The sequence below is a fragment of the Tasmannia lanceolata genome, unplaced genomic scaffold (assembly GCF_043159265.1).
Source record: "Tasmannia lanceolata isolate RefF3 unplaced genomic scaffold, GAP_Taslan_0.1 ptg000054l, whole genome shotgun sequence".
Classification (NCBI taxonomy): Eukaryota; Viridiplantae; Streptophyta; class Magnoliopsida; order Canellales; family Winteraceae; genus Tasmannia; species Tasmannia lanceolata.
In genome coordinates, this window is record NW_027518731.1 from 941,367 (window position 1) to 960,263 (window position 18,897).

Here is an 18,897-nt window from a genome sequence, read left to right on the forward strand (position 1 = left end):
TTTGGCTGCTGTCTTCGAGGGCTTCTAGCTTCTTGAAACCCAGCTTCATGCCGAAGCTTGTTTGGGAATTAGATTTTTGGAACCTGGCTTCACATCTTCCTGCCGAAGCTCAAAGGCATCCGCTGTGGCTTTCGCAGGAGCTGAGGCCTCCAACTTGTAGAAACCCGACATCCAATATTCCCGTGACCGCTTCTCTCAAAAGCCACGTGCTCGTTTGGCTACATTCCAGAAAAATATTTTTCCTTTTTTTTTTCCTTATTTTAAAATAAAAATCAAGAGAAACATGTTTGGTCTGTAGAGTTAAGCAAGATAGAGAATTGTTGTTGTTGTTTTCCGCCGTAGAGACTCCTAAATTTTTTTTTTTTCCACACTGGGACAATTTTGAAGAGCTATTTTTTGAGGCAAAATTTTTAAAAATCCTAGAAAGGAAAAAAAGTCCTAAAACACCCATATTTCATAGGATATGACTAAAATATGCCTATCTTATAGAAAATGATCAAAATACCCCTACATCGTGACAGTGACCAAAATTCATAAAAATGACCAAAACACCTCAATGACATCGGAAATGGCCAAAGTATCTGTCTCATAGAAAGTAACCAAAATACCCCTTCCCCATTGAAAAAGACCAAACATGAGGCCTGTGTACACGATAAATTTGAGAAAAAAAGGAAAACGGGGAAAATAGAAAAAATCTTAAAAAAATGGAAAAAATCCTAGAACACCCTTGTTTAATAGGAAATGCTAAAAACACCCATGTTAGAGCCACTCGGTTCATTCTTTTCCTCTTCTTTTCTTTATTTCGTATTCTATTTCATAGGTTTGCGTGAGGAGAAGGATGCTCCTGCATCAATTAAATTTTTTTTTTTTCCTAATCTTGAGTTTAATGAGGTTATGCTTCGATGAGTGAAACTTTGATCTCCCAGTCATTTCTTGTTATGTTCTTTCTCCTACAAGGTTCCTCCCTTGCCAAATGATCAACGGCATTTTCCGGGGTTGAATTTTGAAATGAATGATAAAATTGTACCAATGGTGTGTGCACATAGTTTAAGACAAGAAGGCTGTCCATTTCCCTGCGACTACAAATGCAACTAGTGCAGCCCTTTGTGTCCATATTAGGTAGGGGAAACACCATTTCATAGGCATTATCAAGTGAGAAGGCATGGCTGCATGATTTAAGGAAAATATGATCAACTCTCAAACATGAAACAAGAAACTTCATGCCCATGCCCAATGGCCAACCGAGAGGCTAGGGATGCTTGTGTTTTTCATGAATGTCCATGGGCTATAATTCTAATGGTTCAACCACCACATCTCAACTGCCATAGGTCCACACTTTATAGGGAGGCACCGAAATATTGAGAGCAGTTCTATGATATACTGACTAAGCTATTTATCTGATCCAAGTGAAGAGATTACTGTCTCCAAAGTGAAAATATTGGGCTATGCTAGCATGTTCCATTTACAAGTATGGAAAGAGCATTGGTAGGGAGCAGAGATGGGAAGGGGGTTGAAACCTTCCTTTTTTCAATGTTTTGGTTCCCCTATTTCTTGCTGCTTTTAGTCATAAAATAGGGCTTTTTGGTAATAAAATAGTTTTCTTTCTTTCTCTTCGCACCTGCACTTGCCCCCCTTTTCTGATGTTTCTGGTAGACTAAGTATTCAATGGTAGTATGGTAGAAGCTAACCAGTACTTAGGATGTGAAACTATATCTACTTCTTTTCAATACTCACTTTTTGCGCACTCAAGGATTTAAATTTCGATTTCGGTGTCAGTTTTGGCCATATTCGGTGTTGGTTTTGGCCATATTTCAGTTTCGGTGGAAATTTCGGCCGAAATCATGTAAAATTTCGATCCAAAATTTTATAATTTCGGCAATTTCGGTGGAAATCTTGTAAATTTTGGCGAAATTTGGTTTCAGTCCAAACCAAAACCACCGAAATTTCGGATTTCGGCCTAAATTTAAAACTATGTGTGCACCGGTACATCTATTCATGCATGGGATATAACTAAAGAACATCATAAGTAATGGCTGTAATCATATTGTTGAGGGTTTCAAGCGAATGAAAGCGTTGTGATGATGTGTCCTGTTTTAGATTCATTTATTTATTCTCTTTGAAAATATTAAACTCTTTGCATGGTCTTTTAATGTTGTGATTTTGTGCAGTTTTAAGGAGTCAATAATGACGCTGACATGGCATAATGATACACAGGTACTATCCTACATTATATGGCTTCTTTACTTTTAAAATTTTTCTATATGCTTTTATGCTACTGGATTTTTTCTTTATTTGACAATCCTTTGAAGATTGTCATATTGATTCATGTTAGGGATGCTAATGATGTCCATGATTTACTAGCTAGATATTGTGCAAGTAGGGCTGATCTTTGTTTGGGGAAATCTCTCCCCCTTTCTTATAAGGTTTTATCTTTTTCTCAGTAGATTTTTTTACTATTGTAAAAAAAATCAGTTGTTGATGTAAGTAGTCATTCTTTAATTGACATGAATATGTGCTGCTCTTTTTTTCTTTATTACCTTCATGTGTAGTTCCACATTGGATTGGCCAGATTCTTTATACAGGTTGCCTATTCATATTTGAAAATGGTATAATTTTCTTGTGTCATCATTGTAAGCTCTAGTTTCTTTACCTTGAAATTTACCAAACTAACCTTTGATACGTCTTGCATTGATCCAAAATGACTGAATCCCCTGCATTTTAAAAAGTTTAGCACTGCTCAATCAGCGTTATATGCCTTGTGTTTTTTTTTTGCTCATTACAGAGCAATTTAATAAATGCTTAAACAACTTCACATGAAGAACAGTCTTAAACGATGTATTTTAGCAAGATAAGCATTTTGATCTAGTATTTTAGTGTCACGGTATACCTCTTGCATTACAGAATCTCTTCCATTTATACATTGCTAAATGATGACTTACTTGCACATCAATTGTACCGTTGATATTTTTTTTATATAAAAGTGACGAAATGATTTTATTCCCAACAAAGTCAAAAACAGGGGACAAGATGTCCCACAGAATACAACCCAAAAATAATGGCCCATGGCCCAGAAGAAGTACAGTATTCAAAAAGAAAATCAAGAGATGATCTCAGATTGGGTATAGATTAATATACGAGGTTTGGCAAGATAGGCCCCCTCTTTAGCCAAGGCGTCGGCCGTTGGATTGGCCGATCTTCGCATATGATTGATTTGAGGGTGTAATAACCGCATCAAATCTCTAATCGCCTCAATCGTCTAATAAAGTCTCCATGGTCCGCCACAGCGACTAGACGCCCAAGCTATCACGTTGGTCGAATCTCCCTCGACGATCAATGGTCCAAGATCGTTCTTCTTGTACCACGTAAATCCGAATAACAAGCTCCTGGCTTCAGCCTCATTTGCATCACACGTACCCGCCGGCCCCGCATATGGCATTAAAACACGACCTCCTGAATCACAGATAACGCCCCCGAATCCCGCAATTCCCGGATTACCGAAGGAGCTTCCATCAAAGTTGAGCTTCAGCCACCCAATAGGCGTTGGATGCCAACTTGGATTGATCCCAACTGCCGCCCTCCGTTCCGAAGCATTCACATTCCAATTCCGCAGAATGGTTCCCACAGAATAAGGAATTCTGATTTTTGCCTTAGACCACATAATAAGAGCAATTTTGACATCCCAAGACAATATACTGCCATGTCCTTGAGCGATTTTCGAAAATTCGATTATTTCTTTCCAACCATAAGTACCATGTGACTGCAAATGGAATCGCCTTCCACATACCAAACACTCGGAGAATGGACGTCCAAACCCGATGTGCAAAAGGACAATGAATAAAGATGTGATCTATATCTTCCTCAGCTTTGTGACATAAAACGCACCGACTCGCTAGTTGAAATCCCCTCCTCTTGAGCCTTTCACATGTATTAATACAGCGGAATGCAACCGTCCAAGCAAAAGCCGCAATGCGAGGTGGGGGCCAGTGACTTCCAGACACGAGCCCTCCTAGAGTTACGGCCATTCCCTTCATTTAATTTTCTGAAGAATGAGCGAACGGAAAATCCTCCGGCTGTATCAGGTGTCCAAATCCATTCGTCTTCGAGAGTCGGCGATAAATAACACTCCGCAAGCATCGTCATCAATCTACCAAAACTGACAATCTCGTCGTCTTTTAAGTTTCACCACATTCTGATATCCAGCAACAATTCCCGAAGCCGTTCCCACAGACTACATTATCCGCTACTTTAGCTTCAGGATTAGAAGCAATTCGAAACAGATCAGGGAACTCCTCCATCAGTGTGCGATCTCCACACCATAAATCTCACCAGAATCGAACTTTGACACCCATTCCTACCTTGAATCTAATGTAGTTTTGGAACGAATTTCTCACAGTACTTACAGATTTCCATGCTCCGGATCCCTTCCCCGCCCTCGGCCCGTGGCAATTCCATTCCCCCCAGCTGCATCTGTACTTTTCCTTAATTAATTGGTGCCATAACGCCTCCTACTCCACCCCGAACCTCCACAGCCATTTTCCCATTAGAGCCCTATTTCGAAGCCTTATTTTTCCAATTCCAAGCCTTATTTTTCCTTAATTAATTGCACCGTTGATATTCAATGTATGAACTATGAACTCTCTGTCATTCAAGCTTTTTGAGATATTGGAGGTGCTGCACACCAAATGGGTTGCATTTCTTTATTCTCAAAAAATGCTCTCAAGTACCTTAATTCTCAAAAAAGCCCAACCCTTATTACCCCACACCAAATGGGTTGCATTCCTCTAGGACTACTCGGTCTTGCTCTGGCATTAATAGGAGTCAGAATTGTGTAGCAGATGCATTGTGCCGGTGAGTAGCCTTGTTGGCCACACTTTCTATTGATGCTGTTGGGTTGAACTAACATTAAAGGCCTTTACAAAGTTGACCATAAGTTCTGTGAAGTTAGGTGACAATGCAGTGAGAGGAATGATTGAAGGGAAGGTTGTTTTTCTCTTCGGTGTCTTTGAATATCCGAATGGTCGTTGTGGGAAAAGGCTATTGCCAAGTTTCATGGTGGTGCTTTGGGAGAATATTTCACTCACGATAAAACTTTGGCACTGATCGAGGGATGCATCTTTGCTGACTTCTGTTCATTTCAATTATAAGAAATTTTCACTATTCACTTAGGAAAAATAAATTATCCTAATCGGGTTTGAACTCAATAACTTCCTGACGTCAATAATGAATGTGCCTGGGGAAAGTGGGTCACTTTCAACCTGAACCTAAGAACTCGAGGACCACCATTTATATCAGAGCAGTTGTTTTTGTAGTTTCAGTACATTCCTTAAAAGAATAAGGTCCCCCCCCCTCCCCGGTTTGCTGTTTTTCACTTCTTTCAAGAATTTCTTTTTGCGAACATATCTTAGATTGGGCTTTTTTTTCTCTTTCACACCTCAATTTAGTTTAAAAGTTTGTATGATTCTTCTAGAAATTACTATAATGAACACAGGCTTATCTAGCCATTAAGTGTCTGCCTGGAACATGTCAAATTTCAACATTTTTTAAAATTGTTTTTTCCTCTTGTTTTTGGATTTCAATGATCCACATCCATATCTTTTCAATTTAATCATCCCATCTTGATTCTCTTTTATTGCACACTTGTCTGATTTGCACCAGCTGCTCTCTGATATTTTCATTTGTTAATTTGTTTCATTGTTTTCCTTGTTGCGAATTTTTGTAATTTTTGCTGGAGAGGCTTTTTGTTTTGTTGCTTGCTTCATTTTGATATTGCAATGAGATAGTTCTCTTTGTTACTGCGATTGAATATCTATTGTCTGGGTGGCTCACAGGTCCACCAAATGGCAAGAAGGTTCCGAGATAAGTATATTCCTCGAACCATTGGAAAAGTCAATCTCTCAGACAGGGATGATGGCCACTGCAACCGGTTGAAACGTTGGCATGACCATGGTGCACGACACACGGATGCAATTTTCTGTACCACCCAAGAAATTCCCATTCTAACTTCCCGTGATCAGGGTCTACGCCACACTGATGCAATTTTATGTACTACACAAGCAAGTCCCATGCCAACATCTTTTGATGCACCCTCCAATGATAGCAATTTAACAGATGGTCCAAAGAGGATGCGAAAGCGTAAAAGCCGGTGGGACCAGCCATCAGAGGCAAATCAAAATCTACCACCTTCCCATCACATTGAGGCGAAAATGATGGACGCGAATTCGAATCCAAGAATGGAACCCACCCCACAGGGACCTGAGTTCTGCGAGGTGCAGAATCATATAACTGAGGTCAAGAATGAAGTTAGGAGTTCAAACGGTTGTGATCAAAATATTCTCTCTTTGCAAAATGAAGCTCCAAGAGAGGACATGGATGAAGATGCACCCCCTGGATTTGACGAAGATGCACCCCCTGGATTTCCGGCTCCACTTTCCAACCCTCAGGTCAGTAATGGACAAGCGGCGTGTGAAGTGGTTCTTGGTCATACTCAACCAAGGTTTCTTTCACACATACCTGTGTCATTTGGGATTCCATTGGACCTTGTGAAGCAACTTGGGATACCCCAATCTGAAGGACTAGATAGCTGGGTAGTTGCACCTGGGGTGCCCTTCCATCCCTTTCCGCCCTTACCCCAATATCCACGTGGGGAAGCTGACATTCCACCTGAGTCTCAGCTGGCGAACCATAATAGGACAAACGGTGGACTTGGAGAAGGAACACAAGAGGCCAGTTGCCACCATGTGGGTCACCATGTGGAGACCACCATTCCAAGGGCAAACAACACAGAGACTGCGGAACAGGTGAGGTGGGGGTCAGGTGGTTTGGAGAGGAAGTTCTTCAGGCAGCAGAAGTCGAACAATAGGGGGGTTTATAGAAAAGAAATAGAGAAGCAGGCGCCATGGATTCGGCATAGGGACCGTTGGGGATTCAAGGGTAACGGCGGCGACCTGAGAAATAGACTAACCAGTGGAGTTGCTGGTAATATGATGGGTAACTCCACATTCTATCAACAACCTCAACACCACCAATATCAGAATTAATTTAAACAGAACTAGAGGAGCTATAGATTCTCTCTCTCTCTCTCTCTCTCTCTCTCTCTCTCTCTCTGTATTTCTTTAATTTTTTTTGAACAAGCCCATGGCAAATGAAGAACCCGATTCAATGTGTACTGTGAAATTTATCAATTCATCTCCAATTTGCTGAGGGTAATCCATCTCTTTTGTTAAGCATACCCCTATTTATTTACAGTACCAGCAAGTTCTGATCTCTCCTTTTCAATGTAGCTTCCTTTCTAATTTCTGTGAAGGGACTATTTGTAAGAGGGTATGTTGGCAGGGCCCTCTTCCATTGCTTTCTTTAGGCCCTGTTTGGATTACAGGAATTTTCTGGAAAAGTTTGGAAAAGAAAATCTTTTCCAGAATTTCACTCTCTTCCATTGTTTGATTACACATGAAAAATTGAAAGTAGGTAATTTGAGCTACGGCAGTTTTAAGTTTCATTTAGAAGGACCTTTAGTACATACAGTGATATCCCTCTAAATAAGGCAAAACATTGTCATTTTCCTTCGGAGTTGTGGAAATACAAAATTTTCCTAGGAAATTTTTTCATGATAAATTAGTTTCTCAAGTGGTGGTGAGCGAAGTGTAGGGAGGAGGGTGGCAGAAGGAGTGACTTGAGAGGGAACGAATGAGTAGGGTGGGAAGTGGCTAAAAACCAAGTAAAAAATCAATCATATTTTGGGTGAATTATTTCATTTCCTTGTTTTTCATACCTTTCTTACCCCCTCCTCACTGAGTCCCTCTCATGTCTATCCCTCTTCCCCTCTCCCTCACCATTGAAATTCATGGTAGCCAAAAAATGCCCTAAAAGTGATTGCTTTTTTCAACTACAGAAATGATTCTCAGGAAAAAAAATGGTTTTTCAGAGCTTATCAGAAACAAGTACAGAAATTGAATGATCCTAGTTGGTTTTTCTTCATAGGAGAATAGCAAACTGGGGTTTATATTTCCTTGGACAGGCTTGTTATCCTCCGTTCGAATTGTGGAAAACTGTCCCAATGGGTAGTGCCAACTGTCAACTATACAAAAGCAGGGGTTGCATAGAACTATAGATAACCTTCTCCAGTCAGGGTAACCAATCCCTTGAACAGCTTATCCAGGGATTTTACTCCTGTGGGGAACAGCCACAGTATTTCATGCATGTAGCGTTCTAAAATTACATTTGATCGAACTGGGTGAGTGGGTGGTTTTGTGGGGTCTTATCCGTTTGGTTGCCGGAATTTTTTTGGTTCTTGAGATTTTTGTGGAACAAAAAACTTCCTGGGAGAATGGTGGGAAAAAAAACTCTCTGGAAGTATCCCGGTAAAATAAAAATCCCATGTTTGGTTGACCGGACTATGGTGGGATTTGTTTTGTTGCTTGAACTGTTGGGAAGAAAAAAAATCTTCTACAAGCTTATTTTCGGTGGAACAAAAAACTTCCTGGGAGAGTGGTGGGAAAAAAAAACTCTCTGGAAGTATCCCGGTAAAATAAAAATCCCATGTTTGGTTGACCGGACTATGGTGGGAAAATTGTTTGGTTGCTTGAACTGTTGGGAAGAAAAAAAATTCTTCTACAAGCTTATTTTTGGTTCATGGGAGTATTTTTTTTCCTTCCTTGGGTTTCGTACGGGGTTATTTTGGTTCCTAGGATTATTTTGGGCCCACCAACCAAACGTGGGTTTCCTGCGGAAATTCCACAAAAGTCCCAAGAATGAAAAAAATTCCGGCAACCGAACGGAGACATTTCAAGAATACTGTTAGCATCAATCCATCATAACAACCTACGGGGTCCCACAAAAGGATATATGTGTGTGTAATGGGGACCGTCGATCTAGTGGAACATCACGAGGTGACCCCACCATCTTGGCCCCATGCACAACATACATCTCATCTGTAAGATTAAGGCCTACAAAAACCAACAGTTCCAATTCGAAAGTATATGCGCCTGATCTGTGATTTGAAGAACTCTTCAAACGAGAACCTACTGAATTCTATGCAAAAATTTAAAAAAAAACAAACTGAATTGTGTTTCAGTTCGTGCCAAATTGGTTAAGGCACACCCATAAAAATAAATAAAAAAATTGGTTAAGAAATTTCAAACAGTTACTGAATTTGACATGAATTCACACAGCTGATACTCACAGAATATCAATAGAAATGGCCAATATCACACTTACTGCCACCATGTGTTTGCAGTGAGAGAAAAGCATCGGTTATGACTGCCTTTTCTACATAGTGATAGAACAAAGGAACATAACACAAAAGAAGGCATCAAACAAACATGAATCCTTGTTACAAACAAACCTCAATCCAACGTCGAACTGACCCTACACTGACATAGAATTATAGATACCAGTCGATTATTCATCATTCGATTGATTCCCTCCCATTCTAAAACCAGGAGTAACAGACCCTTCATCATCCATCCACTGTTCTATCTTCACCAGACCCTAATATACACCAAAGAATGCATTATTCTACCCTTATTTCAGTTATCATATTGAATCCACGCTTGCTCCCCCTCACTTCTCCTCCCTTCGTTCATCCATAACTTACCCACCTTACGGATTTGCTTTTGATACTCTTTTTATCAGTACCTTCGAACCGTATTTCTTATGCAAACAAAGCACATAGTCTTCAACAGTGTTTTATATCTTCTCCATCCCGAGAAATACTTCCCAATCACTACTTTATAACTAGGCCGAAGTTTCACCACTTTCCAATACTCCACAATTTTCGGCCTACTAGCAATGTACTTGTCTTCCAGATTCAAAAGTGCTAAGCGTGCCAGCACCGGAACAAACATACAGTCTGCCATGCTGAACTCTTGACCAGCTAGATATGGTGTCTCATTAAGTTGCAACTCTGCCTCATCAAGTAGTCTGGATAGTTGCTCCTCACTCTGCCTCAAAATATCTGGGTCTTTCAACTTGTCTTCTATTTCGTATGCATCTTTAAGTTTCAAGTGGTAGGCACTAGCTAGGTTGGGTGATTCGGCCATCCGGGCAATCACCACCCGCCTTGTGAATCTTGAAACAAAGAGCCGGTACCTCTCAGGGATGTGTGAGAGAGTGAATATCTTGGCACTCCAACTTTGAATTTTTTCCATCCATTCGGTGACTTCTCTGCTGTTAGGGGCAATATTATCACCTCTCGAAGAGACCACAACTCTCTCTATATACCTGTCAAATGCTACATTACTTAAGATTCTGCCCATTAAGCATTCCAGTGAAACGAAGAAAGAAGGTTTGGGTTATGGATGGGACTTACTGGATTATGTCGATAGTTTCAAAGAGTAAGTGAGCACCGTTTTGAAAGACAGGTAGCTTTGCAGATGGATTTATACGGAAGAATGAGGAGTCCATATTCTTGCCTGTGAGAGGATTGGCATGGTATGAGGTGTAATCTATGCCTTTCTCCTCCAATGCAAGCCGGACCTTCTGGCTGTCCAAAGAGTACGGGTGATGGTATAGCTGCATGATTTTCTCAACATTACCTCGGATTTATTAATTGTGTAAGAATTTAAGAGCTCCCAAATCAGTTTTTATGGTTCTTGTTCAGCACAATAAGCTTCATCGCCGAGAGAGGGTGTTGAGGCTTGCACCTGAATGAATAACACAATTAATTTCATTTCATTTCATTTCATTCAGCATGTTCTGAAGTAATTCAACTTCAAATTATATATAAGGAATTGCATACATGTTCACTAAAGCATGAGGAGATGTCACACCTGAATAAAAAATAAAATTTTATTACATTCAGCATGTTCCTAATCTTGATCTTTCTTGATTCTGATCTTAATATCGATCATTCTTACTTTATTTCTCAATTTCTTAGTTGAGAACAACCCCATTTCATCTCTACTCGAGTTCTCTCTCTCTCTCTCTCTTTTTTTCTTTTTTTGGAGGTTACCTACATTTGGACGACTAAGGTTGGGGCCCTACACACCACCCATGTACGTATTTTTCCTACATTCGTATGTTCATCATGGCCTACTATCTCCCCTTTTTTAGCCTCCCCCATTAGTTTTACACCCATGCTTGCCTTAATCAGCCTACCCTCATTTCCATTAACCTTATACCTTAAACATATCCCTTCTAGATTTCTTTGGTCTATAGTTAGGGAGTTTATTTTTATAGATCTGATTTGTTAGACAGACCTCATTAGATATTTGATTATTGCTGATAGTAAGATAATTTTTCTGATTTATAACTTATTGTATGGAACTCACTTTGGTAATTTCATTTCTATTGGTGAAATAATTTCAAGAACCTAGTTGTCATATGACTACTACTTGCTGTTTATTTTGTTACCAGAATGTATGGTGCTTTTTATTGAAGTTAGAAGTTAGAACCTATCTACACTCTTAAAGATCCCGGAAAATGACTCGCAAACCCTAAGTTTGCACCAATATTACAAGCAGCCATGATATGTTACCATGGATCTACATAAAAGATGCATCCCTGTGGAGAAAATGTAATGCAATCAACATGACAGATGACCTAAGTTTCACTTGAAATATGTGATAAAATTTCAGAAGCAGTTAGATGCTTCCCCCCCCCCCCCCCCCCCCCTCCCCCCCCTAAGCAGCAGCACAACCCACTTTGTTACCCAATGCTATCCTATTAAAGTAACAGTGAAGTCAACAATCAAAATAAATTTCTTACCATTCAAAAAAGAAGGAAAATTTTATATGAATTACTTGTTAAAAGTTAATCAAAATAAATTCATAACTCGGGTTTACAAAGGCCAAGCCCAGATTTCACCTGGAGATTGTAGATTTCTTCACCCAATTAAAATGAAATTTATAGTTTGCTTTGATGCTCTTTGAGTGGTTAGATTTATACCCATGTATCTTTCCTTTTCTTTTTGAAATTTCAAAAAGAAAAAAAGATTCCTGGGTATAAATCTAACCACTCTAAGCAAATTACACGCAGTTATCAAAGTTACAATAACTTTCGGATTGCTTATCTAAGCCAGTTCTCCAAAACATTCTAATTTTCAAAGGAACTAGATTTCCCACACAATTACCATGGAACCCTTAGATTTCAACTGCAAGAAACAAACCTTCATCACCCAATTTCTGCCACCATTACAGTTATATAACTCAAAGCTAAGGACATATGCAAGCGAATGGTGCAAATCTAATATGCACCCATCAAGCTAGCCCATTATGTAACCCAGCACTCATCCACTGAGTGTTGAGATACATCCACATCATATATTGGATCATTGAGAACTCATTGTTTTCCCCGTTTCCCCTAGTTATTGTCTCTAGGGTTAGTTCAAAGAATTTGGATTACCTAAGATATCTTGTTTCTAGGGTTAGGCGTGGTGCTTTGTGCTCTTAATTGTAATATATTTTTTTTTAATAATAATAATACACTAGTACTAAGTACTAACCCTAGCTTACCTATGAAAAAAAGGTGCAAATCAGACAGAATGAGATGAAGAAAAGGAGGATGAAAAACACTTTTCCAACTGGTTCTTGAAATCAAGATTACACCCAAATCAAAACCTGGGTCTTTCTGGACATTAAAATCAAGATTACACCCAAATTGCAATCTGGGTCTTTCTAGATACTATATTTTATGTGGAAATTGCAATCTGAAAAGGCTCAAATTGCACCCAAATTGAAATTTGGGTGTACAATCAAATCCACCCTTAACAAATAAGAAAACCCAGAAAGGAAAGAGGGGGAGAGATTACCTTCGTGAGATGGAATTCCAAACAACCTTCAAATTTCCTCTGTTCTTTGACAATAGAAAGGTTTGGGAGCCACATGAAAAAATGCTCCCTTGCTTGGATTTTACTATTATTATACACGGATAGTTGTATGCGTGTGCGATGCGTGTCGCATGGTAAAAAGGCAAAGAAGAAGGAAAAGAGACCCAAAAGAGGAACCGAAACATCCACGAAAGATTGACAGTTAATTCAAAAAGACTGAGTAGAAAAGTGTAAATGAGTAACGGGCAAAAAGTAGACAGTGCAAAAACAGGAATGGAAGGCGGTGATATTTTCACCCCCTGCATTACGCATGCGCTCCCCTTATAAGGTGATTTCAGGGGAGCGCATGCGTAATGCAGGGGGGTGAAAATATCATTTCCCAAGAATAAATACTAAAAAGTTAAAGGAGGACAAATTTATTCGATTGTTCAAAGCTCTCTCTAAGGGCACAATACACCGGACATGGCTCACCAGTCACCATCTTTTGAGAAGGGTGATATTCGCACTACCTTGTTTTGATAGTAGCACCATCTCCTTGTGTTGATAATAGCACCCCTACTTGCTGTTAAGCACTGTTCTGATGGTCATCTTGGACAGCTAGCTAGATGAGGGCAATCATTGATCTAAGATCGATGGTATAGATAGAAGAACGAGATTACGAGTGAAATGACTGGAGTTACCCATTGATTATAGTGATCAGTAAAAAGGTTGTTTAAACCGAGGCTTAAAATTTCGGTTTCGGTACCGGTTTCGGACCGTCGAAATCTGGTACTTGACCCGAAACTAATATTTTTGTTCAATATTAAATTTCGGAGAAATATTAAATTAATATTATAAAAACATATTTTTTGGGTCAAATTTCGGAAAAACCGAAATTCTAAAATTTCGACCGAAATAAATGACCGTTTCGATTCTGATGCATTTCGGTGTCGGTCTCCACCGAAATCCGAAATTTGGGATTTCGGTCGAAATTTAAAACCATGGTTTACACTAGGGGTGCAACTCAGTTGGGTTCAACCCGAAAAAGAAAAAGAAAAAAAGTCAGGTCGGGTCGGGTTGGGTTCGGGTTCGGGTTGAGGGCTTGGCAACCTGACCAAGGTGAAACCCGACAATTTTTATCATTTTTTTAGTAAGCTTAAAAAGTTTGGGTTGGGTCGGGTTGCACCTCATCAAGTCGGAAATCGGGTTCGGGTCGAGTAAATGGCTCCTCGGGTTGGATTTGGGTTGGCCTCAACCTGACCCAACCCGACCCGAGTTGCACGCCGAGTTTACACCCATTTTAGGGTATAGTCAATAAAAAAGGACCGAGTTGTCAAGTGTCGGATTATGAGGATTGGGTCAATGAAGTTATATGCCACGCTAGCTTTTGATGGGCGTGTGGAAGAGCATGCGTATAATGGACCCTAGAAGATAGGGCAGTTATGGGAGGGTTCCCCCAAGAATATATTTATCTTATAGGACAAACGGTCAAGTGGGACCGAGTTATCAAGACACCATCTGGTTGGACTGAGTCAAGAAAGTGGTACTACAGTTACCAATCGTGGGGAGGTGGATGATAACCACCTGGAAGAATGGAGGATGTGAGAATAAGGGAGCATAGCATAGGCAGTTACAAAAGTTCCCTCTAAGAGAACGTAAGGTAATGAGGAACGTTTACTCGAATAAAGCTATAAAATGAGGCGTTTGTCTCTAAGGAAGAGGTTATAGAACCAAATCCAAACATATATTAGCATTTTGTCTTTACTTTTCATCACGTACCTTTTACTTTTCCATAGCTATAGCTTCTCTATAGATTTATGGAAGCAATGAATTCGTCTTTCAAGGTGAGTCTTTCTCTTTACTTACACCATCCTTCGTAGTGGCATTTCGTTTGTGTCGTTTTGTTGTTTATCTTGAATCGGATGGTCTGTCGACCCTGAGAGTCGTTTCCATTCTGCGCGCATCGACCAATTGCGAGTCGTTCATGTTTGCGCCCGTCGACGTGTCATTTACATTGTACATGTGTCGTCGCCCCTGCTTTTAGCGTCGTGTCTGCACTTAAAAAGTCATTTCCATTCTATGTAAAGGCAAACCAGCCCAAGGGAGTGTCGTTCCCCTCTTATTCTCAATCGTCTAAAATCCAATTCAAGGGGATAGGAACGTTTCAGTCGTCGAACTTGAATTGAGTTTCAGATTTCTTGCCTTGAGAGAGGCTAGCACACCCGCGCACGAATCACACACGCACACATCACTCAACTCCACAAGCACACACGGCTGCACTGACTGACCGCGCCAGAGCGCTTTTAGACCGAACAAGGGTATAAGAGTAATTAGCACATCTCATATTCTTGATATATGGATGGTTAGTGTGTAGTCCAATTCAACTACATCAGTTAAGTTATCCATAGTTAGTTAAACATATTAAGTCAAATAGAGTTCTATTTTAGGTGGAATTCTAAGGGGCCTTTTCTATAAATATGGGGTTGGTCTCTACTGTCATGTCATCTAATCCGACCAAAGGAGATCTACCCAACCAGAGACCGGGAAGACCAAAGGCAGTAGAAGATTCATCCTGGTCAATCACTACCACAGCCGATCGAGATAAGTTTCTTGTTCTAATCTCTTCTTTGTATTCTAGTAATTTGTATGGTTAGATTCTTAGATCAATAAATTTATAGTATTGATTTGATTAGATCTATTGTATTTGTGCTCATGACATATTGATTATATATCATGATCCTAGGTGTACAGTCTGGCCAGTAAGCCACCTGAGGAGAGTCCTGCCTAAGAAAGACAATCTAACAATGGTAAAAAGAAAAACCAAGTTTCCAGTGGGGACTAATTACGATGTTTTGTTAATGACACTAGTCACTTTGTTCACTTTGTTTTACTCTTACCCTCTATTTGTTTCGATGTAAAGTGGGCGTAAAACAAATTTTATGCTCATTTTTCCGCTCCTAACTTCGGTCTCTTTCAATGTAAAATGGGTATAAAAATTTATTTTATGCCTGCGCCAAAGAAGTGGTGCCTCTGATTGGCTGCGGAGAGGGTTCCGGGAATTGTAATAGCCTTTGACAAGTGGTTGAAAAGTGTAAAATGAAGACACTAGTGCAACATGGTAGTGCGGATATCAGTCCCCTTTTCTAATTGTAGTTGGCTAGACCCTGCACTCATGTTGCAATGGCAAATACCATTGGAACCCATTCTTTTGCTTATGATCTTTCTGTTTTTTGAATTTTTAGAGTCATTCTTTTTTAGGAGGACTCCATTTTGCTCTGTAAAGTTTACCCAAAAATAAGAAAATTGGTTTTTACCGAACACCATTTTAAAGGAAATGATAAATTCGCCCCTTTTCTTTACATGAGACAGCCACCTACAATCAGGAACGTTGAATCCTTCCCACTTGAAGTACATCAGCTCCTCTCCAGTCATAGATACACTGGAGCTGGCTGTCCCAAGTAAAAAAAAAGGGCGGATATATCACTTGCCTTTTTTAAAAATTGCTTTCTTTAGAAATCCATAATCAATGAATGTCTCAAAAAAATGGTTACCAAACGCAGTATTTCAATTTGTCATTTTTTTACGATGAAAATGCATGTAAGTCGTGGAAAATGAAGAAAGAAGTCTTATTGTTGGAATTTTATGAGTTGTAAGGCTGACCATTACACTCTTTGTTTGGAGTTTCTTCTTTTTATATGGACAAATTGTAGGTTTATGTGGGCCAAAGTCCTTAGTTGGTGTGTCCACACAGCCAAAGGACCTCCGTTGGAGAAGAGTTGTTGTATCTTAGAGGCAAATCCCTAGCAAACCGGGCTACATCTAAATAAAACTATCGTCGACTATATTTGTCTTAAGGAGGCAATGCCGCAATGGATTCACTAATGTATCTCAACATTTTATATTTATTTTATCACAGTTTTTCAATTTTTATGTTCATCTATTTATGATTTTTTATTGGAATCGATTTGGATCCTAAATTTATGCACTGTAGACCTGGCAAATGGCCGGGTTGGGTGGGGTTACCTGAGGGCGCGGGTCAAACAGGCTGGGTAAAAAATGAACCGCATCCCTACGGGTCAGCACTTTGGTGACCCGCACCCACTGCAGGTGGGTTGGGTCAACCCGCAGGTAACCCACAATTTTTTGGCAAAGAGTATTTTTTTTTGGCGGTGATAAATTCACCCCCTTCTATGTATGAATTCACGCCCTAATTTTCAAAAGGGACGGTACAACCCACACCATAGGATGATCCAAACCGTCCATTTGATGGGCCACAACGTAAATAGGTTGTGCCCCCAAAATCATTTCCATAGGATGATCCCAACCGTCAAATCTGTAGAAGTTTCCATAATGTGAGTCCCTCTTTAGATCAGAGGGTTAGAATTATCCTATGGTAATGATTTTTTGGGCACAACCTATTTACATTGTGGCCCATCAAATGGACGGTTTGGATCATCCTATGGTGTGGGCTGCACTATCCATTTTGAAAAATAGGGAGTGTATTCAATTTAATTCCACTATTCACTCAAACCGAAAAAAGAAAAAAAGAAAAAGAAAAAACGAAATGCGGGTACCCGCGGGTTCACCCGACCCAACCCCTGTTTTGGAAGTTTGGGTGACCCGCGAGTTAATTTTGACGGGTCACTCAAATGTCAACCCATACCTGCAAATTTGTGGGTGGGTTGGGTCGACCTGCTGGCACGGGTTGATTTTGCCAGGTCTAATGCACTTTTTGTTTTGGATTTTGAGTCCAAAACTGATTATAATTGAAGATAGGTTCTAACTTAGAATCATAAACAAAAATGGGTCGCATAGTATAGAGAAATTATGAAATTACAGATGGGTCACATTGGATGCTTGCCAACTAGTGCTCGAGGGGTGCAACTTGGGCCAGGCTCAACCTGAACCCGCCAGGTTACCCCCAATTTAGGCTTGGGTTGGGTTGGCATTTCCTCGAATTGGGTTGGGAAAGCTAACCCAATTTAATTTCGGGTTGGGTTAAAGTGAAGGCGTCGGGCAACCTGAACAACTTGTCCTCTAATTTTATCGTGATTTTCAAACTCTTAGGGTTATGCTCTCTTTTTTTTCTCTATTTTGCCCCAGGAACCCAACCTGACTCAACCGGGGCGATCTGGAAAAAATGGGTTGGGTTAGTGTTGATAGATTTAGAGGCCGGTTGAGTTAGGGGTGACTCTTCTCAACCAATGGCCCAGGTTGGGCTAAGCTTTGCCTGAATGCGACCCAACCTGGCCCAAATTGCACCCCTAAATGTCGACCGCCACTCAATCATTCTCCATCAATTGACAATGAAGATTTGAAGAAAAGAAAACAGCAAAGACCATTCTTAATTACGTCGTTTTCTGATGCTCTTTCTTATTGTTGTTGATCAAATTGGGCAACGTTGATGTCTTCCTTTCATCGGGACAATGATGGTTTTCCTCTGTCAATTGGGGGACAAATTCATCTGAACTTCCATTTGGTGTTATTTAATCATAACAACAGAGAGGAACTTTGTTCCCTATAGCTTTTATAAGCGACATGCATATTTATAATTTGGGATTTGCTAGGCAATTTCGCAGAAAGCCATTTCACGGCTTACTTTTTGCAGGAAAGAACACTCACTTCAAATGAATTTAATGAATAAGACAAAATCTGTTAAAAGGTGAGCCTGTGTGGCTGTTCTGTCTCGCAAAAGTGAGCCTCGAAATGGCTTTCCACAAAATTGCCGAGCAAATTCCTCATAATGTATCCCTGATGGACTCACCAACATAAGCATAGTAGTGGGTTTCTTCATATGAGAAGGAGGCGTATTCTTTAGAGCACTGTGAAAGTTTAGGTACCATGCATAGCATAAATATTCTACGCTGAAAGAATATTGACATGTTATGGAAGATATAATACTCGTGATACATTGCAAGGTTTTACATAAAACCCTTCATTCAAGACTTATGTTTTGAGGACTTCGATAAACTTTGGGTTAATATTGATATGTTTCCCATACATAATATTTATTCATTTATCATTATACAGAGGGTATTTGGTTTGGAAGATAAAGACGAAATCCCATGATGCATTGCAATAGGCAAGGTAGTGAGCTCAAATCGTTGGTCAATTCCACTTTAGTCTTTATTTTCCAAACAAAATCCCATTTTGGA

General features: G+C 39.9%; 2 protein-coding genes across 2 annotated transcripts in view; one reads left to right on the forward strand and one right to left on the reverse strand.

Moving 5' to 3' along the window:
- Positions 1 to 7,206, forward strand: part of EFS (histone-lysine N-methyltransferase) — a gene marked incomplete at its 5' end in the record, with an annotated part of 32,568 nt that extends 25,362 nt beyond the window's left edge. The window contains 2 exons of the mRNA XM_077375767.1: positions 2,169 to 2,214; positions 5,829 to 7,206. Of these exons, the coding sequence (XP_077231882.1) occupies positions 2,169 to 2,214; positions 5,829 to 7,037 (1,255 nt within the window). The remainder of the gene's footprint in view (positions 1 to 2,168; positions 2,215 to 5,828) is intronic.
- Positions 7,207 to 9,171: 1,965 nt separating this feature from the next.
- Positions 9,172 to 12,964, reverse strand: LOC143864740 (Glutathione S-transferase family protein). Its single transcript, XM_077375534.1, has 3 exons — positions 12,746 to 12,964; positions 10,307 to 10,640; positions 9,172 to 10,218 (listed from the first exon to the last, which is right to left on the reverse strand). The coding sequence occupies exons 2-3, from the start codon at positions 10,513 to 10,515 to the stop codon at positions 9,627 to 9,629; spliced, it is 801 nt and encodes a 266-aa protein (XP_077231649.1). The 5' UTR covers positions 10,516 to 10,640; positions 12,746 to 12,964; the 3' UTR covers positions 9,172 to 9,626.
- Positions 12,965 to 18,897: the final 5,933 nt, after the last annotated feature.